We start from the raw sequence: 25,405 nt of genomic DNA on the forward strand, positions 1-25,405 counted from the left end.
TGGATGGGAGGAGTAATTCCTCTTACGATATGACTGCAAATATTTATTTTACCTTATTTTTGTTGACTTGCTTTTTTTTTAACTGAGCGCATAATCTGTGATCTAATTGGCAAAAGGAGATGCGGGAAGACACACAGCTGATGTGTGGGATGCTCTGGAATGACCCCTCTGTGGTCCTGGCCTTTCCTCACTGCCCCAGAGGTGACCTCTGAGTGTGGAATTGGAAAGGATTCAAGAGTATAATACTCCCCCACCTTTTGTTGGCCACGCACACACCCCCTTTCCCCACACCCTGTAGAAATGCGTGTGTGCGTGCGTGTGTGCGCGTGCGTGTGTGCCGTGCGTGTGTCGTGTGTGCATGCGCGCGCGCGCGTGTGTGTGCGCGAGCGTGTGTGTGTGTGCGCGCGTGTGTGCGTGTGCGTGCGTGTGTGTGTGTTGGATGAAGGTAATCCCTGCTGGGTTGATTTTGAAAATGTAACCCCTCAGTTTTATTTCTGGTCTTGGAGGTGGGACTGTCTCCTCCCTCATCCACCCCCCTCCTCTCACCCACACCCTCACCCATCCCCCTCCCCAGGACAGTCACATCCTGGGCTGTGAGTAGTGGCTGGAGGTTGGGAACTGGATGCTTGATCCAGGGTGGGTGAACCTGAAACCTCAGCCCTGTCCAGCATGAAGCATAGCGCCTGACACATCACAGAAACTGAACAAAATGTTGGGAGAAGAAGAAGTCATGATCTGCACCCTCCTACCTCTCAGATAGAACTAGGGTCTTCCACGAGTCCCCTAGCCCACCCAACCGACCACCTCCAGGCCCTCCCTTCTGCCACTCCCACCCACTGCACCTTGGCTGGAGGGATGAGGCTGCAGGGAAGGGAAGCAGAGCCTGGGCCCCTGCTCTCCTGAGCTCTGCTCCACCCAGCCAGAGGCCCCCTCTTCCCTGGGGAGATGAGATGCAAAAGCACTTACTGCCCATTCACTTTTGGGTGCAGCCTTCCAGGGCTCATTCCAGGAAAACAAGTTTGCTGGGAAGTGATCAGTTAGAAGATGCTCAGTTTAAACTAGTGACAGATTCAGTTTCCCTGGTCGTCGAAGAAACACCAATTAATCAATGTGATGCCACTGACATCACTTTAGCCAAAACGTCAGTTGTCATGAGATATTTCCATAACTTGGTTCTGAGGTCGAAGACACTTCTTTGGCCGCAATCGCCAGAACCTATGGCTAGGTAAGCACGAGAGCCTTCTCTGAGGCTGCTGGAGAAAATTGGACCCCTTGCGGTCACATGAGTTATACGGAGGCCCCCACCTCCGGTCTACCTCCTGTGCGGGGTGGGGGGAGGCTCGGCTTGGCAATTACGCTTTACCGACGCTCCGTGCTGCCAGTCCAGAGGGCAGAGAGGCTGCAGGAGCGCCTGGGGTGAATTTCTGCTCTACCACTTGCCCCGTGTGACCTTGAACGAGTTAATGAAGTTTTCCACGCCTCAACGTCCCGGTCGATAAAGTAGAGTGGCGAACACGAACCGCACCGTGCAGCAGTGTTTGGCAAACTCCCGGAGTGGAGCCTCTCATGGTGCCTACTGGTGAGTGTAGGTGATGTTAAATCTCGGGGGGCGGGGGGGGAGGTTTCTCTCTGAGGCCACCCTAGAGGGTGCGGCTACCCTCTCTGCCGGGGGTAACTCCAAACCACATCCCGAGAAGCAGAATTTGGGAAGCCAAGATCCTCAAGTCCTGGCTGGGGGGGAGGGGGGGACGGGGGGCGGCGCGTGGAGGGTTAGGAGAAACCCCAATTCCTTAGTCCCGACCAGAGCCTGGAACTGGGCTGGGCCGGGCTGGTCAACCTCCGCGCCTTTCACCCCGCGGGCCCCGCCCTCGGTCCCGCCCTCCTCTAACCCGCGCCCCCATTGGTGGCGTCCGGCGGCGCGGCCGCTGTTATTTTTCGAATATATAAGGAGGTGGAGGTGGCAGCCGCTGCTTAGAGGCTTCCCGGACTGGTGGCCGGTCCCTGCGTCCCTCCACCCCGCCCCACCCTCCCCGCTTCCCTCTCCTCCCTTGCTCCGACCCCGTGGCTCTTCCTCCCTCCCTTCCCCCCCCTCCACCCCGGGCCCGCTCCCCACCTCGTCCCGGCCAGCTGTGCCCGGCGTCGCCCCGCGCCCGGCCCTCCCTCCGGCCTTCGGCGGACCCCACCGCGATGGAGCTGCCCCAGCCGGAGCCCGCGCCGGGCCCGGCTCTCAGTCCGGCCGGCATGCGCGGTGGCGCCGAGCGTCCCAGCCACCTCCTGGGCCTCCAGCTGGGAGCTCATGGCCTCGTGGGGTCCCCGGAGCGCGCGGCCGCTTCCTCGCCGGTCACCACCCTCACCCATACCATGCACAACCTCGCCGGGCTTGGCAGGTAGGGGGCCCCATCGACGCTGGGTGCGGGGTGAGAGGCCCGCACAAGGGTGTTGATCCCGGGCCTCGCGTGGAACCCGGCGTGGGAGCCGACTCTGAGAAGCGGAGTGGGGAGGTGTCCAGGGTAGTGCCTGCTTCAGGGACCCGGGACTAGGGCGATGAGGCCAGGTCTGTGCTGAGCACACTCTCCAGGTGACTTGCTTTTGGCAGCACAAGCCTCTGGAGACACCCCCCCCCCCCCCGGCGCGTGCCTCTAACATGCTGTCTCCCTAATCTCTGCCCTAATCACCACTATTTTGCCCCAGGCAGGGGATCCACTCCCCGGAAGTGGGAACTTGAAGGTGGCGGAGGGTGGCTGGTTCTCTTACATCCATGCCCCTGCTCCCTCCACCCCCAGTTCTTTCTTGAGGTTAAGGGGTTAAACCCTGGTCCTGCTTGCTGAGCAACCTGCAGTGTCCAGGCTGGGTTGCCCTCAGCGGCAATGGAGACCTGAGTCTTGCCCTTGCTCCAGAAAGACTTGTGGATGGGTAGGGGTCTGAAGAGTTCTGGCGAAGGCCCTCCAGGGCTACTCTGCTGCCCTGCCACCCCCAGAATGGCCCTCAACGCACCTCCTTGCTCTTGCCCTGGGCTCACCTCCCTCTGAACCCAGGAGGACCTTTCTTAATCAACAAAGACAAGCTACTTAGAGCCTCCGCAGAAGACCCGAGAAGAGGGCAGACCCTCAGGGCCATCACCTTCCTGGGACAGGAGTGGGCCCTTCAGAGTTGGGTGGCTGGTGGGAACATGGGCCTGCTAGCCCTTGAGCCCCACCTTTACCTTTCCCCTTCCCTGGGTTCCTGTTGCCTTCCCAGCGACACTCCCAAGCGTCAGGTGGGCAGCCTGCTCACATGTCTATCCCTGTCCCGGCGGCGGGCATCTGAATCCTCCCTGTCCTCTGAGTCCTCTGAAGCTTCTGATGCAGGTGAGGCTCAAGGGTACCAGGGGACTTGGGGAGGCGGGTGCTGCCTGGGTCTCTCCACTTCCCTGCTTATCAGACTCACATTTTCCCCACAGCCTGGTGGGCCCAGGAGCCTCCACCTGCCCACCTCTGGTGGGGCTCACCACACCCAGCCCAGACTGGCTGAGCTGGGTGGGGCCCTCTGAGATCTTACCTATTTAAAACCAGGCGCCAAAGTCCCTAAACCACAGCCCCAGCTGGGAGGCATGAGGGCTGAAAGTTGGTCATTTTGTAACATTCACTTGCCTTCAGCTGTAACCTTTTTCTTTAAAAAGGTGTTATCTCTTCTAGAACAAATTACTTTAAACCAGCTTAAGAAAAATGCTTAGCGAAGTTTTGGGTTAAAACCTATACAGAGGAGGGGATCAGTTGGTTAAGTGCCTGCCTTCGGCTCAGGTCATGATCCCAGGGTCCTGGGGTCAAGCCCCATGTCAGGCTCCCTGCTCAGCAGGGAATCTGCTTCTCCTTCACCCTCTTCCTCTGTGTGCTCTTTCTCTCAAATAAATAAAATGTTAAAAAAAAAAAATAAAACCTATACAGAGGAGTTTTCATAGAAAACAGGGAATAGAGCCCTGCCCAATTTCAGGGGGGTTCATGGACTGGTTTTTGTTTCATTTTTTTAATGTATCAAGCTCGAAAATAGAAACAGGTTTTTCCTTTCTCTGAATAGAGTTGGGACATGGCGGGGGAATGTGTGTAAAAGATGCTACTACTTTCAAAACCAAGGTTCTCTGTCCCCCCCAGGTTTGTGTATGGATTCTCCCAGCCCCATGGACCCCCAGATGGCAGAGCAGACGTGAGTAGAGAAAAGGGATCCCCGCTACCAAGGAGTTGGCGCCTGCCTTTGGGGATCCCAGTTCCAGCATAAACCCACCATGGAAGTCTGGGAGAGTGGACAGATCCCTCCAATCCACATGTGGGGGGGACCCATTGACCTCCCAAGTCCTGAGATTCTGCTTCCTGTCTCAGAGAAGGGTCTGCTTCCACAGGAGCAGCTGAGTGTGGTCTCAGGGCCAGGCGGGGGGGTTAGTGGCTTCTGGAAGCAGTGGATACTTCAGCCAGCCCTTGGCCTGTGGGAATACAGGTCTGCTGTGTCTCCCTTTTTTCTTTCGCCTATACACGTGTTTTGTTTGTTTGTTTGTTTGTTTCCCCTGTGAACGATCACAATTTAAAAATATGGTCCAACTAATTTGAAACTTTTAATTCCCTGTAGGCCAAACAAAACAGTTATGGCAGGTTGGTTCAGCCCTTGGCCATCCTATCAGCAACCTCTGGCTTCAGTGACCCTTTCTGGCCAACCCCTGGACCAGGCCCTTTATGAGAGAGAGTGGAGAGGGAGTTGTACTCAGGATAGATCCTTCCCCCTCGGTTGTGGGGCATGAGTAGTCTCTTCTAGAGCACAGCTGTCCCTATCCAGCTGTTAGAGCCCCAGCGGGGAGAACAGCTGCCAGGCATTAGTGGGGACAGCTGGGCATCCCCAGACTGGGCCGAGGGACTATGGCTTTGGGGTTAGGGCAGTGGCTGTCTTTCCTCCCACTGCCTTTGATCAGACTGGGCTGGGCCACAGGGTTTGTTCACAAACAGGAAACAGGGAGATAACTGGGTGGGGGTGGGGGGACGGCAGGTTGGTTTTTTGTGGCAACCCAGAACCGTCCCTGCTTTACTCCTGAGGCGCAGGTGCAGACTGGAAACCAAACCAATAAAATTCACCATTCCTGATGCCAGGTTGTCTGGGCACAACCCCTCCCCACCCCTGGGAGTTATCCCCCTGACACTAGCCCTCAGTGGCCCCCCCACCTCTGCACCTGCTTTGACGGTTACAGTTTCTGTGTGTGTGTGTGTATGTGTGTGTGCGCGCCTGCGTTCGCATAGACACACAAAAGCCCTGCATGGCAGGTGGTCTCTGGTAACATAGCTAGGGGGTGGGGCCTATCTACAGAAGCTTGTGCCCCAGCCTCAAAAGGAACATCTGTTGGAATTCTTTGCCTGCTGGCCTCTTCTAAGGCAGGAGAAGGGGGTGGGACAGAGGCTGGGTCCTAGAAAATTCCATAGGAGGGAGGAGAGGATGTGACCCTGAACATTTGTCACTAGGGGGTCTGGCATGGCACACTGTGGCTGATCCAGGGGCACACTAAACCAGGCCCCTGTCCTGGGGGGAGCCAGGACAGCCCCACCGAAGGGGAGGGAAGCCCGGTCTTGCTGGCATCCAGACCCTGGAGATAAGGTCGGCCACGGTCTGTCATCATGGGACGGATGGATGCCTTTCCTGGCGGCCATATGGCCCCGCTGAGGTGATTTGCATACAGGTGGAAAGCCTGTGGGCAAGCTGGCAAGACCGTTGCCTTGGTAGCGCCTCAGCCACCCTGTGACCTGCCCCAGCTGTCTCCGTTGCTCCATTCTCTGGGCCCTCTTCCATTCAGGGCAGCCTTCAAAATCCCAGGCTGCTTCTCTTCTCCCCCCTCCCCAATACCTGGACCCCTGCAAGTCAACATTCTTCCCTTCCCTTTCTACTGGCCTGAGCCCTGACCGCCAGGCCTTGTGGACCGGGGCCTGAGGCTGGGGGTGGGCATTGGGCTGTAGGGGGAGGGGGGCTGCATGGGACTTTTCTCTCTCCTAGGTTTGAGCAGGCCATCCAGGCAGCCAGCCGGGTCATCCGAAAGTAAGTGTTCCAGCCTTCGTCATGCGGGCTCTAGTGGTCCACCTACCCCAGGCCTTCCCCATGCCCCCCCACTGGATGGAGTAGACATGGGGAGGGTGCTGTCCCGTTGCCTCCCACAGGGACGCGCAGGGCTCCATGGTGGAGGGGCATCCTGTGTGCTCTCCTGCATGGGCCCCCTACTCTCCAGCCCTGACATCTCCCCCTTTCCTCCCGCAGCGAGCAGTTTGCCATTCGACGTTTCCAGTCTTTGCCAGTGAGTGCCCTCTGAGGCCTGACACTGGAGGAGGCTCAGGCCCTGGCCAGGCTTGAGGAGGGGCAGGAGGGATCCCAGAGGGTAGACTTGAAATGGTCTGGTATCCCTGGTCTGGTTGCGGGAGATGGGGTTTTGGAGGTGGACGGGCAACCTGGGGGAGTTGGAGGAGGGACGGGGGAAGGCAGGGCCAGGGCTGGTGCCAGAGGAATGCAGCCTTCAGTACCTGCTGCCCTACCTGGCTCTCTAGGTGAGGCTTCTGGGCCACAGCCCTGTGCTACGGAACATCACCAACTCCCAAGCGCCTGGCAGCTGGAGGAAGAGTGAGGCGTGTGGCCGAGCTGCCCGCAGCTCTGGGGAGGACAAAGAGAATGTGCGCTTCCAGAAGGCTGGAGTGGGAGCACTTCAGGGCGAGAAGGAAGGGGGTGTGCTGGGATGGTTCTCTGGCATTTGATGACACCTACCCATGTTGCCCACAGGATGGATTCATCTTCAAGATGCCATGGAAACCCCCGCATCCCAGCCATGCCCATGCTTTGGCTGAGTGGGCCGAACGCAGAGAAGCCTTTGCCCAGAGACCAAACTCAGCCCCCGACCTGATGGTACATTGGGAGAGCGGAACTCTGCAGAGCAGGCTTGCATGTAGGGTGGGTGCCCCTGAAGGCAGCCTGGGGGGGGAGGGGGTGGGGGAGGGGGAGCCTGAACCCTGAGGCAGCAGGAACCTTTTCTCAGAAGGGTGGGGATGGGGGCTGCCTCGGGTCCCCACCCCTGAGCAGCCTGTGTCTGTCCTGCGCACAGTGTCTCACCCCCGAGCGAAAGATGGAAGTACAGGAGCTGAGTCCCCCTGCCCGAAGCCGCTGCTCCCTGACTGCCACCCAGGGGACCTCCGAAGAAGATGATGGCTTTGTGGACATCCTGGAGAGTGACTTAAAGGTAACTAGTTTTGCCCCACCAGGCCATCGGCCTCCCTTTCCTTGGGATCTCCCAAAAGAGGAAAGCCCTGACCTCCCTCCATGAGACTATGACTTCATCCCGATGTCAGAAGAGGAGTCGGTGCTAACAGAGTCGTCGTAGCCTCTGGTCTACCAGAGACTAGCAGGTGGCTGGTGCTGCTGTGAGGGAGGGTGCTGCAGGGCAGAGGCGAGTCTGACCTTCCCACATGGCCACACTTCTCAGCAAGCGGGGCCCTGCAGTTTCCTGGTGCTGGGGGCCCGCCCTGTGTGGAGGTGCTGGCAGGGCCAAAGAGGGCCATGCTGGAGGACTTGGGGCCTAATGGGCTGGCCTTTGCCCGCGGGTGTGACCATACCCTTTGCTGATTTGGCCTCAGGACGACAATGCAGTACCCCCAGGCATGGAGAGCCTCATTAGCGCCCCACTGGTCAAGACCTCAGAAAAGGAAGAAGAGCAGGTGGGTCTCTGGGGGTGGGGGCGCCACCTCAAACCTTGGGGATTGGTAGGGGGCAGGGGCAGGGTACTCTGACCCCCGACCTCCCCCTCCCCCCCGCCAGGACCTCATCATGTACAGCAAGTGCCAGCGGCTCTTCCGCTCTCCGTCCATGCCCTGCAGCGTGATCCGACCCATCCTCAAAAGGCTGGAGCGGCCCCACGACAGGGACCTGCCCGTACAGAGCAAGCGGAGGAAGAGCGGGACCCCTCCAGATGAGCAGCGGGAGGCTGAAGAACCTGTGGGTGCCCTTCTGGGATGGGGCTGGGCGGCCACTGTCCAAGTAGACCCTGCCAGCCCTTCTGGGCTGGGTTTGTGGCAGAGGGCAAGGTGCAGGGAAAGAGGTGCCAGCCACACTGAGAGGCAGCCTGGCCCCTGACCCTGGCCACCATCTACCCTGCAGAAAGCCCGTGTCCTCCGCTCCAAGTCCTTGTGTCATGATGAGATTGAGACGATCCTGGACAGTGACCACCGAGAACTGATCGGGGATTACTCCAAGGTACGAGTGGTGGGGACCCTCGGGAGGCTCGGTCCCTTACCGTGTGGCCCTCTGAGCTCAGCAGCGGCTTGGTTACCTCGTTCCCCCCCCCCCCCCGGCCCACCCCCGGCTTTGTCCATCACAGCTTATTCTTTATTCTCACCTTGACCTTGGTCTCCTGACTCTACCCCAGATCTGTCTGGGGCATCAGTTGTGTTTCAACCTTGGAAAACATTTCCAAGCTAACCTCTAGCTTGGAGCCTTGTCAGGCCTCATCTGGGGTGGGGGGTGGGGGGGCTCTGCAGAGTGGGGGGGGCAGGAGGCGAGGAGTTCATCTCTTCTGTTCCCTTCTTCATTTCCTCTTGGAAGGGGTTGTTCCCTAGATGTCAGACCCAAGAGGTGCCATAGGGTTGCTGTGGGAACCAGAGCTGAATTTGAAGGTCAAAGCAGGTGTGGCCTTCTGGGCTTGGGAAAGAAACTCCATCCTTTCCAGGCTCCTAGTCTGGCCAATTTCCCCTTTTTTCTCCTTTCTCTCTCTCCCTCCCTCTCTCTCTCCCCCTCTCCTTCCCCCCCCCCTTCTCAATCTCTCTCTCCCCTTCCTTTCAGGCCTTCCTTCTGCAGACTGTGGATGGAAAGCACCAAGATCTCAAGTACATCTCACCAGAAACGGTACGCAGGGATGAGCCATTCTCCAGGCACACTTGGGATGGCTCTTTGCCTGTTAACCTTCCTTGGGGATGGGCTGCAAGGCCAGACCGGTGGTAGGGTTGGGGTCAGTCCCCTCCTGCCAGCCTGACCTGCTGGGACCCACCTCTGTGGCCCACAGATGGCAGCCTTGTTGGCAGGCAAGTTCAGCAACATCGTGGAGAGGTTTGTGATTGTGGACTGCAGGTACCCCTACGAGTACGAAGGCGGGCACATCAAGGTGAGGTGGGCTGATGGGGACAGGCCCCGAAGACCCACTAGTTCTGTCCTTCTGCGGGGAGGGTGAATCAGTGGAGGGGGGCTGCACCCTCTCATGGGGAAGGATTCTGTCCAGTAAAAGGTGGAATCGCCCATCTGAAAGGTGGGGACGGCACCGGGAGGGATCTGCCACCCAGCCCCAGGGCTGTGGCCTGACCTCCAGCTTCTCTGGCAGACTGCCGTGAACCTGCCCCTGGAACGGGACGCTGAGACCTTCCTGCTACAGAGCCCCATCACCCCCTGTAATCTGGACAAGAGAATCATCCTCATTTTCCACTGTGAATTCTCATCGGAGCGCGGTCCCCGCATGTGAGTCCCTAGCTAGTGTCTGCTGCTGACCTTCCTGCCCAGGCTTTGGGGTACTGGAGCCATCTGATGCCCAAGAGGCCTGAGCCCAGCCCCAGCCACTACTAGACCTGGACCTCTAGTCTCCTGGCACCCTGGAGCAGACCTCACCCTCCTTTCCTGTGCATGGTACCCTTTTCCCACCTCCCTCTCCCCATCCTTCCCATCAGGCCTTATGTCCACCCTCCATTGTCACCCCCCCCCCCCCAAGATCTGGTTCCAAGTCTCCAGCAGTGTCCTTAATATCCAAGGGCCCTGTCCCAGGCCTCAGTGATGCTGACCCTTCCACGGTTTGACTGATCTTTCTGCTCCCCACCTCTCATGCTCACCAAGTTTTCTCCAAACCTCCTGAACAGATCTCTCGAATTTTGTCCACTTCTCTCCTTTATGTTTCCCCCTTCTCTGTCCAGGTCAGTTATCTCTAACAAAGATTGTGATCTGCCTTCTAGAAACAACCCCCTTGATTTTCCTCCTTCCTTTCACCTTCTCAACCTCCTCTGGATCCAGTAGCCGAACAGCGTAAAAGCATTCTTATGGCTGACGTTCCTGCATTCAAGCCTTCTGTGGCTCCCCAAGGCCCACAAAGGCGTGGGTGCAAAGAACAGGTCCCCTGAGGTATATCCTGCCACACCACCCAGCTCTGACCCCCACACCCCTGCTGGTCCCAGGTGCCGTTTCATCAGGGAACGCGACAGAGCTGCCAACGACTACCCCCGCCTCTACTACCCTGAGATGTATATCCTCAAGGGCGGCTATAAGGAGTTCTTCCCACAGCACCCGGTACCGTGGGTCGGGGTGGCTGGAGCCTTCGCGGGAGGGCTGGACTGCAGGGAATGGGCTCAGCCAGCCGGTAGCCCAAGGAGAAGGGAGGTTTCCTCTGAATGTTCCCACTCCCCCACATTGCCTGATCCTCCCATCCTGCCCTAGACCTTCTGTGAGCCCCAGGACTACCGGCCCATGAACCATGAAGCCTTCAGGGACGAGCTGAAGACCTTCCGCCTCAAGACCCGCAGCTGGGCTGGGGAGCGGAGCCGGCGGGAGCTCTGCAGCCGCTTGCAGGACCAGTGAGGGGCCAGCGCCGGTCCTGTCTGCCTTCTTGGCCTTGCTGCCTTGGTGCCAGCCACCCGGGGGCCTGCGGGGCTGAGGGTCTGCTGGAGGCCCCAGCTGCCATCCAGGGGAAGGACAGTGAGGCGGGCCTGTCCATCTGCCCCCAGCCCTGATCCCCATGTCTCACTTCAATCCTACCCCATATCCTCGTGCCACCCCCAGCCCAGCCCAGCCCAGCCCCTGGGAGAGCCCAGCCTGTTGACTTGGTGAAATTGGATTAAGTGCAGCTCAAAGGAAATATTTTGTGTCCAGCAGGAAGATTTTTGCTTTTTTTCCTTTTCTTGTTTGAGTTAACCCTTTGTCTTCTTGTGTCCAGAAAAGCCCCCTCTTTCCTAGAGGCTCTGTTTGTATGTGGCTGGGGGAAAGCCACAGCCCCCCCCCCCCCCGGGGAAGGGCTAAAGCAGAACCAGGGGCCTTGGCACTCCTGGGTGTGTCTGCCCGTCCCCTTTCTCTTCCTCTCTTTCCTGTCCTGCGAGAACGCCTCTAACGCAAACAGAAGCTCTTACTCTTTCCTGTTTCAGTGTTACCTGAATGCTTGACTCGTTCGTCCGATTGCTGCCCATCTCAGGGGAGGCACAGGCTGAGATTTAGGGCCCTCTCTCCACTTGGGGTTAGAGACTCCAAACATTCATTAGCCACTCGACCCCGGCTTCTGTTGCCTCGGAAAGGGAGGACCTCATTGGGGGGCTGTCGGGTGAGGGCTAAGGTCTGTATCCTCAGCCCCTGGCAGCCCAGCCCCCACTGCTGTGAACCCCGGGGTCTGACCGGTCAGAACTTGCTGCTCTCTTGTTGTGGATGGACAGATGGACGAACGGATGGATGGTGGATGGATGGAGAGCGACGGATGCGCAATGTCCTGCACACGCAGACTGCTGAGTGGAAGCATGTCAGTGAGCGTGACCGCCTGCGGCAAGAATATACGTGTGTCTGTCTGTGTGGACAAAAATCTTTACATGTTAAGGTCTGGAAATATTCAAGACGAAATGTCGTGGAAGCAGCGAAGCCAAGGACCGAGCCACGTCTGGATTCTGAATCTCAGGACGTGTGGAGGGCTGTGCGTGAAGGCCCTGTTGACTCATCTCTTCAGGCCTTGGTTCAATAAAGCACTGAGCAAGCTGAGTGACCGGCGTCGTGTCCTGTGGGCCTTGGACAAGAGCTTGGCAGATCCTGGCGGTGGGATAGGGCGAGGGCAGGTCAGCAGATGGGGGCCAGAAGACTCCTGCGGAGGTAGCCTCACGTTCTCTGCCCCAGGCAGCCTCGCCTAGCCTTCACGTGGCTACTCCAGCCCCTTTGTGCTCCCCTTTCCTTTTTAAACATTTTATTTATTTATTTGACGGAGAGAGAGACAGCCAGCGAGAGAGGGAACACAAGCAGGGGGAGTGGGAGAGGAAGAAGCCGGCTCCCAGCATAGAAGCCCGAAGTGGGGCTCGATCCCAGGACTCTGGGCCCTGAGCCGAAGGCAGATGCTTAACCACTGAGCCACCCAGGAGCCCCTGTGCTCCCCTTTCCTAAACTGCATCGGGAGAGCCAAAGCAACCCTGTCTCTACTCAAGAACCCTCAGTGGCTCCCCACGGCCCTCAGGATGAACTTAGAAGACTCCTGGCATGGCCCTTTAGGACCCGGGCCCTCCCCAGCCCCGTTCCTCACCTCTTTTGACTCAAATCCCCATACCTTGTTCTTCACGTTTCCTTCCTTTGCATCATCAGGAACGTTCTTCCCCCATCTGTTGTTCCTCCTTTGAGACTCAATTTCAAATGTCACCTCCTCCCAGAAGCCTTCCTTCCTGCCCCATCAGAGAAATGACTTTCCTCTCAGTAACCCCACCAGAGGTTCCATCACCTAGGAGAGGCTGAGTTCAAGATCAAGCGAGTGGAAAAGGACCCATCTGGGAGAACCGGTCCCAGGCCCAAACCTGGTATCTCAGGAAATTCCCTCAGAATACCCCTGCAGGTGACCCCTGCCCCCAAATGTGAGTCTGTGATTGTAGGGCCTCCTCTGCACGTGTACAAACAAGGTAACTGCCTGATGCAGAGTGCAGACAACATGTTGGCCAGCATTATCACTTTCTGCCAAAGTTCATCTACCTTCTGAACTAGGTGGTGCCAGTGATTATTCACTCCATTTTGCAGATGAGAAAATGGAGGCTATTTTCTACCAGAGCAACAAGGGATTCCAGATTCCTAGGCTGAGTCGAAATGATGTTTGCCCTGTCTCCAGCTTTCCCCCCAAGATTCTTATGCCCAAAGGCTGGGGCTACCCCCCCCCACACCCCTCCCACAAGGGCACACTGGGTGGGCGGTGTCGGAGTGTGGCTTTGATGGTCTGGGGATGCTGGGCCTTTGCTCAGGGCAGGAGGGGCTCTGAAAGCTCCAGAAGCCCTCTCCACTGAGCAGGCAGCTGATACCAAGGATAACGTTCATTTGGGTAAGGGGACTTTCCCCAGAAAAGGAAAAAGTGTTGTGTAGATCCCTGAGAAACAGTAAGAAACAGGGAGGGAGAAGGCCCTGGGCACTGTCCCACTGAGATTTGCCAGCTCCACTCTGCTTAGGTGGCCTTGGGAAGTCCCCCTCCCTCCCTTCTGGTTATACAGAGGAGGAAGGCTGCTAGATGCTCAGAGAGGGCATACACTTGCCCCCAAGTCACACAGCAGATTCAAACACAGCAGGCATTTCAGCTGCCTAGGATTCTCCCATTCCTCACGTCCTGCCTTGGTCCCAGCCAAGGGGGTGGGGTTAGGCTGCCTGGCTTCTGTTCTGGGTGTCTAATTTCCACTCCATGGGTCAGGATCAGGCCACGTGGGAAGGAGAGAGCAATGGCACACCTGAGCTGTGTGCCAGGTGCTGACATCTGAGGCTACATCTGTCCCCATCATATCCCACCATCAGAATCACAGCTGTGGTCATGGGGCATGTAGACTCTTCCAGACACATATTGTCTCCTAAGCTTACCAGGGAGGTATATAGCTCATTTTGCAGGGGAAGAGGAGGAGGAGGCAGGGAGAGGGCCCTTGGTTAAGCTGGGAAACAAAACTTTCCCCAGAGAAGGTCCTGGTGCTGACATATGCCGTGAGGAGAACGGGCCTGAGCCTGGGAAAGGGGATGCCAGAGGTTTGCCCCTCCAACTCAAGCCAGGACCCCATCTACTCCTGGGAAGTTCAGGGGATGGGGCAGAGGTGTTCCGATTCCTCCTCCTGCCCAGCAAGAGAAGCTGTAACTTTCTTCCTGAATGTTCATAAAGGGGAGCAGATCAGGCAAGGAAGCAGTTTAAAAACCTGGGCTGCAGGCCAGTTTTAAAGGTTGTTTTGCTTGGGCCAGGGTGGGGCAGGAATTCCAGCCTGGGAGCAGCCGCATGAAGCCTGCTTACATGGTTAAAGAGCTTTGTGGGGCCAGGCACAGGCGGGGAGCTGGCCAAGTCAGTCGGCACTAGTGGGGTCTGGACATCATCTGAATTGCTCACTGGGTCCCTTGTAATAACAATTTTTAAAAATGTTTTTATTTTTTTAAAAGATTTTATTTGTCAGAGAGAGAGCGTGCACTCAAGCAGGGGGAGTGGCAGGCAGAGGGGAGAAGCAGGCTCCCTCTGAGCACAGAGCCCTATGTGGAACTCGATCCCAGGACCCTGGGATCATGACCCGAGCCGAAGGCAGACGCTTAGCTGACTGAGCCACCCAGGTGTCCCTAAAAAATGTTTTTAGATTGAAGAATAATCAACATTTCATCAAGGGTACACCTCTTAAGCACAGAGCACAGACCCAAGGAACCACCACACAGCTCAGGATACAGGACCTTTCTAGAATCCCATGAGGCTCCGTCATGCTCCCTCCCCATTGCCTGCACTCCAAGGGTCCTCACTATTCTGACCTCCATCACGGTAGATTCATTTCTCCTGTTCTTGAGTTTCATACCCATGAAATCGTACAGTTCATGCTCTCATGTCTAACCTCTTTCAGCATGATGTCAAGGTTCATTTATGTTTCCTTTTGCAGGGGTTTTTGTTCCTGCTCACTGCTGTATAGTATTCCATCAGACAGACATAGTCCTGAATTGAATTATTCATTCTGCATCTATTTCTTTTGGTTTTCACATTAAAAAAAAAAAAAACTAAGATATAATTTATATGCAGTCACATTCACCCATTTGAGCGTATGGTTCTGTTCTGTGAGTTCTGACGGATGCATGCAGTTGCATAACCACCAGCACAATCAGGCTATAGAGCATTTTTATTCTGCCCTTGGTAGATTATTTGGGATGATTTCCAATGGTACTGGGAGTATACCCAGGAGTGGAACTGCTGGGTGGCCGTGTGTTCATTCAGCTTCAGCGTGCTTGCTATACTGTTACCTTCCCACCAGTGGAGCCTGAGGGTTCTCTTGTTCTATATGCTCAGCAAAATGGGGTGAATTTTAATTTCTCTCCCTTAGCCAGAAAACTGGGTTGTTGTATACGGCAAAGTGCTCTCTTAAGTGCTGAACCTACGCTCTGCGGCTCGGCGGCAGCGAGGGTGCAAGCCTCACAAACCCAGCCTGTTCTCTGACTCTACTAGGTGGAAATATTAGTCTTCAGTTTTTTCCTCCAGTCAGATTCTTTAAAAAGTTCAAGTGACTCTTTGGAGTTCATTGGCTGGATGTCATTGGCTTGAGTTCATCCCCCCACAACAGCTCCCAGTCTTCTAGAAAACTTGGGGTTTCTAAAAAGTCTTCATCCTTGGAATTGAACACAGAGGCACCCGCTTTCCAGAGGCAATAAAACTGTTGGTGCAGAATTGAGCAATGTTTAGACAAGGAGGTCCACAGCCTTGTGGAATCTGGAAACAATCAGGAGAGGGAAGTTGAGTAATGATGGAGAAGTGGCTGGTCTACGGCCAGGAAAGTCATGCCTTGAGAGAACCCTGCAGGATGTGGATTTGTTCCAGTCGATTGTTCAAAGAAGACAGTTGGTTATGGGACAGAAGGTAAGAGGCATTCCCACCCAACCCACACAGGAATTCATGTGGGTGCCAGGGGGTGTGAGGCTAGGGCTGCCTCTGCCCCACCTAGCCTGCAACTAGCACACGCCCCTGGGAGGGGGTGGCTGCACAGGCCTCCGGCAGCCAGGCTCTGAGTCAGCGGGGCCGGGGCAGCAGGAGGGGAGGGAGCCTCACGTGGCTGGGCTTGAGCCGCCTCGTGGGGCCTCCTGGCTGTCAGCCCTGCAGGAAGCGTGGCTGTTTGAAAGGACGAATCACACAGGGCCTCATCCTCCTGGAGACCAGCCAAGACTGCTTCCATGGGGCCTGGGGCTCCCTGAAGGTGGGATGGAGCTCCCAGGGTTGGGTTGTAGAAAGTAAGCAGGGCTGGGGTTGGAGGAGGCTTATGGCCTTCTGGAGCTGGGAGCAGGGGCCGAGCCAGCCCCTGGGGTGACTGTGAGGGGACAGGGGAGAAGGGGACACACCAGGGGAAGGGAGGGAGCAATTTGAAATCTTTCGACATGCACACCTCCCTTAGCACATGTGTAACATCGGGAAAGTTACTTGATCTCCCTGTGCCTTAATTTTTACATTTGTAAAATGGGGGTTGTAAAGCCCGTCCTTCAAAGAGTTGCGGATTGGATCAAAAGTTAGCGTATGTAAAGCACTCAGAACAGAGCCTGTCTATAGCAAGTGCCATACAACAGTCTGCTGGGGCTGTTATGACTTAGGGCCAGTGTGAGGATTACAGGATTACAAGATCAGACAGGTAAAAAGGAGGAGCCTGAAGACAATCAAAAGAGAGGGGTCCAGGCTGAGGGTTTCCTCCCTTTCTGCACATGGGCAAGAGCAGTCAGGTGCCATGTCCCCTGGGTGATGGGTTGCAGGAGAAAACCCCAGCTGTTGTGTGTAGGGTGGTGGCCTACTGCACCAGTCCAGGCAGCAGTGAGGAAGCTGTGGAAGGGGATGTGGTGGAGACAGAGGAGGAAGCCGTCTGTGTGGTCGGTGGGAGGCTGCCCACACAGGGCAATGCCATCTCTGAGGAGGCCTAGGGAGGAGCGGGGGGACAAAAGGACAAGGCTTGTCTGACTTTGGCCCGCTTTATTCTAGGGCATTAACATTATCTACTTAATCTCAGCCTGCCTGGATTCTCAAAAAAGCAGATCCCCTCTTCTTAGTTTGCTGCTATACTCTTCAAGAAATGGCTAGACATCCTAATCAGGGAGTCCTTCAAAAAATCCACTGCCTGAGGCTGGCAGATTCCACCCAATTGCCCTCCCCACACCCAGAAGTAGGTGGTTGCTCGACTAGTCTGATGTGAGGACTCAAGATCATCAGTAAGGGTTTCCAGCTGTCAAAAACCAATGGGGCTGTCTCTAAGGAGTGAGTTCCCTGTCCTTAGGGGTGTGTAAGCAGGACCTGGGAGTTGGTCCTGATGTCCAGGAGAAGCAGCAGAACTTCCCAAGCCAGGCTGCCTACCAGTGATTCAGGATACTGCTGTGGCTTGGGTTGGTGGGGAATGGGACCCGCTTTCCAAATTGAATCAGTATCAGTGACTGTGCACACATCGCAGTGGTGGGCACCAAGGGGTACTGGAAAAGGGGCACTGTGGGGTAGGCCTCGCCCTGACGTGGGGCAGACAGCAGTGGAAGGTGGGAGTCTGGGCGAGGGGCCGATGCAAGAGGCTGTAGGCATACCAGCCCCCCCCCCCCAATTCACAGGACCACTGAGAAGAACAGGGCTGGGGAGTGGGGTGATAGCACATCTGCCCACAGCCAGAGGGAGGGGAGGGGAAATGACAGGAAGGTGTGGTCCCCAGCCACTTCTAGACAGGTGGGCCGGGCCTTAAACCCAGCTACCTGCTTCCTTAAAGCTCTAATTTTTTTGTAGTGCTTTAATTTTACTTTTCTTCCTTCTCTACTCAGTTTCTGTCTCTACCTCTCTCTGTTCCATATCCCACAAACCCGTATCTGTGCCTATCGTACGCCTGGCCTGGCTGCAGTCTGTAGGGTAACCACTCTGAAAGCCTCACACACATGAACATGGAACACATGCTACCTCCATCACACTCAGACTGTCCCATTTTGTCTTCAGGGCAGGTCTTATAACTCCAAGAAGCACCGGGAAGTTCAGCCTGCCCATCCGTCTGCCTCTGACTCCCATCAGACCAGAAGGCCTCACTTGCTTTCCAGTGCTGACTAACACCTCTCTGACACCTTTTCCTGGCCTGCCTCTGTATTAATGGTTGTCAACATTTATTGATTTACTGAGTGCCTACCGTATGCCAGGCAACACCCTGACCTCTTCACCACATGCTGCCTCACTTAGGAATGAATTAGACTGTGTATAACAGCAACCCCACACAGCTGGTTAGCAAAATCAACATTGCTCTTCCCTCAGCAGGAAGGCTCTGCAACATCTTGGGGGGACCCAGGCTCCTTCCTGCCTCGCTGACCTCAGCACCGGGCTTTTGACCTGGAAGGCACAGGTTGGCAGAGGGCTGCAAAAAGTCAGGAATGACACCTGAGTCTGCTCTGCTGTTTATCAGGACACCACCTCCATCTGGGGTCTTCCACAGCCCTCCATGGTAGTGGCTCAGGCTAGCTTCTCACTGCTGTCTCCTTCACATACCTCATACAAGGCCAACCAGCCCCTCAGGGGCCTGGGACTTGGAGTGGATTCACTGCCAAAGGAGTGGACAGAGGCTGGAATACTGTGTTCCAGATGCCAGGTGGCCCCAAGCAACCAGAGCCCTCTGCCAGCTCTGTGCTGTAATCAGCTAGCAGACATGGGTTCTGGCTGAGACTGATAGGGACCAGGAAACAGGAACTGAGCCAACATGACTCCCAGCCTTGTGACTGAGTCCCCACACCATCTCTGGGTCTGCCCCTCCATCTACAAATATATTTATGTGTTGTACCTGTGGTCAAAATGCCCAGATGTCCTGGTCTGCCCCTGGCCGCACCTCCTCTAGCCTTCCTTCAGTGTCCCCCTGCCCATGTCCTATGGCCAAAGGGGCCCGGAATACATGCCCTGCCCTTGGAGGGTCCTGGCTCCAGGGTCCCTGCCTGGGCTGCCCTGCTTTGCATTTCTTCTCTCAGCAAGGAGCGTGCATGGCCCTGGGGAGGGAGGATGAGTGCCATAGCCTGGGTATGCCCCATGGGCGACACCACCACCACAGGCAGACCCTCAACAATGGGTGCAAAGGGGGCAACTGAATGCTAATGGGCAGTCCAGGCAAGAAGGTTTCCCCTGAAATTTGGTCTGAGCACATTTTGAAGGGCAAAAGAAGGGGAGGAAAGGGCATTCCAGGCTGAGGGAACAGCCAGTGTAGAGGCTCTGAGGCACAGAACACTGGGAGTCTTGATGCGTTCACATGCCAATAGGTAAAAGAGCGTGCACATGCCTGTGTGAGAATGCCCAGGGTAGGCAGTGAGGCTAAGGACAGAACTTGCAGGGCCTCAAACACCTCTGGGCCAAGCCTCGAACTGGGGCTTTCATCCCACCGCTTGGCTCCGGATGCTGGTGCTTGGCAGCGCCCCTTTCAGTTTGAAGTAAGTCTCTTCACTATACCTTTGATGGCCTCCCTCAAAGAGGGGTCACCTTGTTAGAGCCCGAGCATGAAAGGAAAAACGGTCAGCCTGCTACACCCTATGGGGTTTCACTGGGGCCCAAGGAAGTGACTCACCAGCCAGGAACACACGGGGACAGGGTGGGGACAAATTTGAATCGTTCTACTCCAAAACGAACCCCGGTCTTAACCCGCTGCGGGAATCCACAACCCCAAACCCTACCCCACTAACTGCCTAAACATGCATCTTTCCCTTAAAGTCACAATTGCCACAAATAAAGCCCAGGAATCTGCGTTTTAACAGGCACCCTAGTGACTCCCACGCATACTGGCCAGTTCGAGAACCGGCCCTGTACCTTTAGGCCCCACGAGCCTCACAAGGCTGGCAGGGACCGCAGAGGTCCGAACCCCGCCCGCCCGGGACGACGCGACCACCCGGCCTTTTCCCGAAGGTTCACACGCTGGGCCGCTGCGCCCCCTCGCGGTTGCCGGGGGCGGTGGCCTGGGACTCGGCTGGTCCAGGGCTCCGAGCGGGAGCCCCCACACCGGGTCTGGGAATAGCCCGCGTGGGCCCTGCTGGGAGTTCGAATCAAGGGGTCTTTGGTCGGAGGGCGAAAGCCGCCCGCGCCGGAGTTCAAGCGTCAGAACACGACCCCTCCCACTCACGGAACAGTACACTTGACGTGGGGGGCGTCGCCCCCGCCCGGGCCCCTTGCGCGCGTTTGCGCGCGCCCGCGACCGGTGTGCGCAGGCGCTCAAGAGCCGCGCAGCCGCCATTGCTCTTCTGGTGCGGAGTGGAGCGGCCCGTTAGCAGAAGTCCGCGAGCAGGGAAGGAAGGGTGAGTAGGACGCCTGGAGGACAGCGGCCCCGGGGGCTGAAGGGGCAGCACACTCAGGGCGGGGTGCTCCGGTTAGGTCTGTTTGACTGGAGCAAGGAACTACAATCCCCCAAATGCACTGCGCCGCAGGCTTGAGCGAGGCAGTGACGTGAGGGTTTTGGTCGCTACCGTTTCTCTGTGAGTGTGTGTGGGGCCGGGGGGAGGGACACGGTGGCGAAGGCTGATGACGCACTCTTCATGAGGCTGGAGGGTCACCGGAGGTCAGCGCCGGGTCAGCGGGCTGCCGTTCTCAAAGCGCCTTCGCGAACCTTCCTGCTTGACCAATTTAAACTGACGATCCGCTTACTCTTAATTACAGATCCAGGTATCTGCTTCCAGTGTGTCCGCTGCTTCCCACCCTGGGCCGGCCACTGACCAGCCAGACGCTACTATTATTAGTGTCATTATATAGTAGACTTTATTTTTAAATAATCTGGAACTTGTAGAAAATTTCAGTTTTCTTATAAAGAATTTCCCTACATCCTTTGATAGTTAAGTTAGCTGCAGCTACGATGCCGTTTTACCTCTGTATTTAGAGGTACTTCAGTGTGTATTTTCTAAAAACGAGGACATTCGCCTACGTTCAGAACCAGGTAACATTGATCAAGACTGTTACCTAAAATGTTTCCAGTTGTCCTAATGATGCTGTATGTTGAAACTACCCTTTTGGCTGGAGACCCCATCACACGGTGCATTCAGCTGCCCTATCTCCTTAGTCTCCGTCAGTCTGGAGCAGCTCCCTGGCGTCCCTTGATTCTCATGATTTTGACACTTTTGAAGATTCCTGGCCGTTTGTTTTGTAGAACCGGGTTTGGGGTTATCTGCGATTTCTTCACCATTTGACTCTGCTGTGGACAGAAGTGCTGTTGACCAGACACCATTATTCAGGGGCAGGGAGTGTGTCTTGGGTGGCAGAGGAGGACCAGTGACCAGCCACAGCAGCCTCTGGACATGCTCCCAGACCCGTTTTGTGGTTACATCCCCTGCTGGGCTTTCACACTCATCTCACCAAGGTCTCTGGCTTCCCTGTAGTGCCCACCCCGGAGCCATGGTCCACGCTTTCCTCATCCACACCTTGCGGGCTCCCCAGGCCCAGGACACGGGCCTTTGTCGAGTGCTCTACTCCTGCGTCTTTGGTGCTGAGAATTCACCCGATGACCCACGACCACATGGTGCTGAGAGGGACAGGCTCCTCCGAAAGGAGCAGATTTTGGCTGTGGCCAGGTAACACACAGACCTTCATTGAACACATGCCTGATTGTTATAGGTTTTCTGAGGGGGCACAGAGAATCAGACTAAGAAGCAGAGAGATAGTTTGAGTAGTGTTTCCACGAGTCATCCACAGTTGTTCACAAGTATTTTGTGAAAAGGGGTTAAAGAAATAATAATGCTATTGTCATCATCATTACTATTATAGCTAGCATTAATGGAGCTTGTACATCTGTGCTGTGTTTATGTTCTGAGCATTTCATGTATATGAACTCATTAATTCTTGTAACAGTCTATTGAGATAGATGTAGTTATTACCCCACCTTATAGAGGAGTAAACTGAGGTACAGGCACAGGAACTTAAGCTGCCCAAGGTTATGCAGCTAGAACATGGCAGAGCTGGGATTTGAGTGTAGGCAGTAAACTTTGGAACAGTTTAAGTGTGTTTTGCAGTGTAGACTTCTCAGAGCTATTAGTATATGTGTAGGTTTTATGAATCCCTAAGGAGGATAGAGAATGTGGTACATGGGAACTCTGAGCCCAGAGCCTCCTGAAAGCCAGGGATCCACAGAGAACAGTTTAGGAAACACTGTTCCAGATGTGATGGCTGGCCTTGGACTTTCCCATCCCTGACCCAGATGGAGCCAGCAAGTGCCAGAATCTCTTTGCCTCTCTGCATTCTGTGGCAGGTGGGTTCAGGGTGGGGTGGGGGGATTAACATTCTGGGGCAGCCCTGTGCTAGCCTTTTGCCATCCCTCTTTTCCTCTGGGCCTCCACCCCCCTCCTGTGGCACAGAAAACCAAAGGCCTTTAAAAGCAGCCTGTGCACGGCCCAAATTAGAAGGTGATTCAGGAGGGATCAGAGTGTGATTTCAAAAGCCTAAATGGCCAAGTGGAAGGTCTTTCTTTTTCGTTTGGAGAGGGTTGCAGTGTGGGATGGGGGTGGAGAGGTTGGACAGCTTAGTTGAACATGGCTTTTACTTCTCATGGCTTGCTTTTCTTTATGTTAAGGAGGCCTCTGTGAAGCTGGTGGGGGCAGGATCTTTTTCCCCTGGTGCCCTTTCCTGGCCGAAGGGGCTGTGTTCAAAACCTGCCTTCTCTTGAACACATGGAGTGAAATAGTTCAGGGCCTGGAGACAGGAGCCTGGATTCCTTTCATGGCTCATGCTTCCTGCTCTGTGGTCCTGAGCAAGTCATTTAATCTCTCTGGGGCTCAGTTTCTACATCCGAGGTACAGAATTAAAAGCAGCTCTCAGTTCTAAGGGTGGTCATGAGGATGACAGAAGTCAGTGACCCATCCACTCTCCCCAGGCAGGTGGAATCCATGTGCCGGCTGCAGCAGCAGGCATCTGGCCGGACCCCCCTGGACCTGCAGCCTCAGTCCTCAGATGAGCCAGTGCCCCTGCATGAGGCCCCCCTTGGGGCCTTCCGCCTGGCAGCAGGGGACCCTTTCCAGGAGCCTCGGACAGTGGTATGGCTGGGTGTGCTCTCATTAGGGTTTGTCCTGGTGCTGGATGCCCACGAGAACCTGCTGCTGGCTGAGAGCACACTCCGGTTGCTGGCACGCCTCCTTCTCGACCACCTCCGCCTGCTGACCCCCAGCACCAACCTTCTGCTTCGGGCTGATCGCATCGAGGGCATCCTCACCCGCTTCCTGCCCCATGGTCAACTGCTCTTCCTCAATGACCAGTTTGTCCAGGGTCTGGAGAAGGAATTCAGTGCTGCGTGGCCCCGCTGACCCCTCACTGGGATAGGACTTTCTGAAAGGGCAAGGAGGGAGGACAGGGATGGATGGACACAGAGCCAGGTGAAGCTTGGCATCGGCCTCCTTCCCAGCCTGCTCCCAACTCTGGCGTGGTACCACACCCAGGACAAGTGGACAGCACAAGCTGGCAGAAAAGGGGGCTGGGCAGAGGGTGGTGGGGAGGAATCCCAGAACATCCTGTGCCTGGAGTTGCCATGTGACTCATTCATCCTGTTGCCGTGGGCCAGCCGCACCTGTCCTTGACCCCAGTTTCTCCCATCTCCGGCAGCCAGCCCCCAAAACAGTCCACCAGTTGCTAGTGTTGGAGCATGAGGAGCGGAACTCAGCCCACTTTCCCCTTCCAAACCCGCAGTCATCACGGTGCAAAGGGAATCTGAGACTCCCAGGGTATTGGAGCTGGCTGCTGCCTTTGCACCCATTTAGGCAACATTATGACCAAGGATTTTGTCAGTGAGGGCCTGCTCGGTGTCCAGCCCCACCACAGTTCACAAATGTGTCATTCATTCAGCAGGGGGATTCTGTAGCTCATTTTGGGCTCAGCCCTTGCCCACCAGAGAGCCTTGAGATAATCCTAGGTTTCCTTCGTCTGCAGGGAGAGAAGGTACCATCAGGTGGGTGCAAGAGGTCTGGCCAGGATGAAGTTGTCTTTCTCATTTTGAATTAAAAGCCCTGATTATGTAATTTCACGCTCCTGTTTCTGTAAGTTTCCCTAATGCATATTTCCTTCGATGAGTACTTGCCTCTTTGTATGGCCCTGAGCTGGCTTTCTGAGCCTTCATGGTCAGAGATACCCCCAAGAAGCATCTTGAGAGGTCTCTACCTCTTGTGCCCCACATCACCCCTGTCTCCTTATGTGCCTCCTTTGGATGGTAGCACTTGTTTTCTCTACCAAAATGTGGTGGGTTGGTGTAGATCTCTGAGAAGCAGAGCCTGAGATAAGGATGAGGTACAAGCAGTTTATGTGGGAGGTGATTCCAGGAAGCACTGGAAGGGGAGGCAGCCCATACAAGTACATTATCAAGGGTGGGTAGGGAGCTTCGTGCTTCTGGGGACCTATAATACAACAGTCACCTCTGAATGACCTCACTGGAGGGGTGAGTGCTATGGATGTTTGTGTGTCATTCCCTCCAGTGAGGACTTGTGAGTTGGTCCTAGGGCAAATTCCCTGGCTCTTTCTGCCTCCAGAAAAGGGCAGTGTGGAGCTGGGCCTGGCTGCACAATGGTTGAGCCCAAAGGGATGGGCGTGGGGCACCAAAGTGCTATTGAGAGTCTTTAATCAGCAGCTCCTAGTGGTGGTTTAAAATGATTCCATTGGAAAAAACCTCCATTTAAATCTGTTTTCATGATCTGAATGTTACCTGTGAGGTGTGGCTTTCTTGCACAGGAAAAATGAGCCTCCTAGGTGGTCAGGGTTCAGATTTTGGCCCCATCATGCTTGCCAAGTATCAGTTGCCCTTTAGCACCCAGGAAGGACCCACCCACACCCACTCAGGAGGCAGCACCTATGATCAGGATTTTGCTTTTCTTGAGTCTGCAGCCAATGCCACCAGCCATGTTGTGTTTTCCACCATCACCACTGGGACAAGGCTACCTTCTCCATCATAGGGTGCCACAAATCACTCTCTTGACTTTGAAGACCTAGAGGGACCTTACCCTGTGTGTGGCAAGTCGTGCCTCTGGAAATGTCCCTCAGATCCCTAGTGGGACACCCCTGCTCTATACAGTCTGCTCTGTTGGGCTGTCCCTTCCTTCACTGCAGGTTAGTGGTCCTGGTGGAGTGCCCGTGTTCTCACAAGAACAGGCCCCTCTGGCTTTGTTTGAAGAGCCCAAGCTTGGCTGGTCTGAAACCTTTCTGCCTATTTTTCTAACCAGACTTGAGGAAGAGGGTGAGACCCTGCTCCCTTGGAAGCTGTGGGAAATTGGGGTTGGGTGGGGCTGGTGGTGTTGGTTCCCGTCAGGTGAAGCAAATGGGTGTGCAGAGAATGGCAGAGACTTTGTCCATGCCCTGGGACCATTGAGCCCCTGGTTTCTGTTGTTCCAGATGCCCAGTTAGTAGGTGGGTTTCCTTAACCCTGTGAGCTCTCCCATTGCCCTTTCCATATACTCCCACTTTTGCCCCAGCACTTCTGAGCCAGGTTTCCACCACAACTTCTTCTGCTTACGTCGGGTTCAGCAAACCTGCCTAGGTGCTGTTAGGGTGTGAGATGCCCCCAAGAATCCAGGAGAAAGCTGGGCACAGATGTCTGCAAAGCGGCATAGGTTAAGCATCTCTAAATTGATCCAAGGTGCTTTAAACGTCTAAAGGATTTTCTTCTATGTTATCTCCTAGGAGTTTTCTTGTTTTGTGTTTTACATTTAGGTCTACAATCCATTTTGAGTTAATTTTTGTGAGAAGGATAAGTTGTGTCTACAC

General features: G+C 55.5%; 2 protein-coding genes across 8 annotated transcripts; both read left to right on the forward strand.

Annotated features, from left to right (window-relative positions):
- The first annotated feature begins 1,927 nt into the window (after positions 1-1,927).
- Positions 1,928-11,748, forward strand: CDC25B (cell division cycle 25B). Of its 4 annotated transcripts, none has more exons than XM_026503107.4 (16): positions 1,928-2,387; positions 3,238-3,347; positions 4,128-4,179; positions 6,001-6,042; positions 6,259-6,295; positions 6,543-6,665; positions 6,772-6,894; positions 7,091-7,225; positions 7,620-7,700; positions 7,801-7,977; positions 8,140-8,235; positions 8,821-8,883; positions 9,041-9,139; positions 9,353-9,486; positions 10,191-10,302; positions 10,450-11,748. In XM_026503107.4, exons 1-16 carry the CDS (start codon positions 2,188-2,190, stop codon positions 10,588-10,590), a joined length of 1,725 nt encoding a protein of 574 aa, XP_026358892.1. In that variant the 5' UTR covers positions 1,928-2,187; the 3' UTR covers positions 10,591-11,748. The 4 variants fall into 4 exon arrangements, with proteins under 4 accessions (XP_026358892.1, XP_057168626.1, XP_026358891.1 ...); XM_026503106.4 differs by having other exon boundaries at positions 1,957-2,387; positions 6,772-6,939; XM_057312643.1 differs by having other exon boundaries at positions 10,191-11,748.
- Positions 11,749-15,306: 3,558 nt separating this feature from the next.
- Positions 15,307-23,673, forward strand: AP5S1 (adaptor related protein complex 5 subunit sigma 1). Of its 4 annotated transcripts, none has more exons than XM_026503121.4 (3): positions 15,307-15,580; positions 21,052-21,243; positions 22,539-23,673. In XM_026503121.4, the coding sequence occupies exons 1-3, from the start codon at positions 15,465-15,467 to the stop codon at positions 22,963-22,965; spliced, it is 735 nt and encodes a 244-aa protein (XP_026358906.1). In that variant the 5' UTR covers positions 15,307-15,464; the 3' UTR covers positions 22,966-23,673. The 4 variants fall into 4 exon arrangements, with proteins under 4 accessions (XP_026358906.1, XP_026358907.1, XP_026358908.1 ...); XM_026503122.4 differs by lacking the exon at positions 15,307-15,580 and adding an exon at positions 19,652-19,980; XM_026503123.4 differs by lacking the exon at positions 15,307-15,580 and adding an exon at positions 20,013-20,344.
- The last annotated feature ends 1,732 nt before the right edge of the window (positions 23,674-25,405 follow it).

Source organism: Ursus arctos, unplaced genomic scaffold (genome assembly GCF_023065955.2).
Source record: "Ursus arctos isolate Adak ecotype North America unplaced genomic scaffold, UrsArc2.0 scaffold_16, whole genome shotgun sequence".
In the NCBI taxonomy this organism is placed as follows: Eukaryota; Metazoa; Chordata; class Mammalia; order Carnivora; family Ursidae; genus Ursus; species Ursus arctos.

What these genes read in the sequence shown, in the direction of transcription:
- AP5S1 (XM_026503121.4), top strand. Translation starts at nt 15,465, where the DNA reads ATGATGGAGAAGTGGCTGGTCTACGGCCAGGAAAGTCATGCCTTGAGA. An exon ending in AGTTGGTTATGGGACAGAAG is followed by an intron (nt 15,581 to 21,051) that starts GTAAGAGGCATT and finishes GCTTCCCTGTAG; the next exon opens with TGCCCACCCCGGAGCCATGG. An exon ending in CAGATTTTGGCTGTGGCCAG is followed by an intron (nt 21,244 to 22,538) that starts GTAACACACAGA and finishes CACTCTCCCCAG; the next exon opens with GCAGGTGGAATCCATGTGCC.
- CDC25B (XM_057312642.1), top strand. Translation starts at nt 2,188, where the DNA reads ATGGAGCTGCCCCAGCCGGAGCCCGCGCCGGGCCCGGCTCTCAGTCCG. An exon ending in CCCCAGATGGCAGAGCAGAC is followed by an intron (nt 4,180 to 6,000) that starts GTGAGTAGAGAA and finishes TCTCTCTCCTAG; the next exon opens with GTTTGAGCAGGCCATCCAGG. An exon ending in ACGAAGGCGGGCACATCAAG is followed by an intron (nt 9,140 to 9,352) that starts GTGAGGTGGGCT and finishes CTTCTCTGGCAG; the next exon opens with ACTGCCGTGAACCTGCCCCT.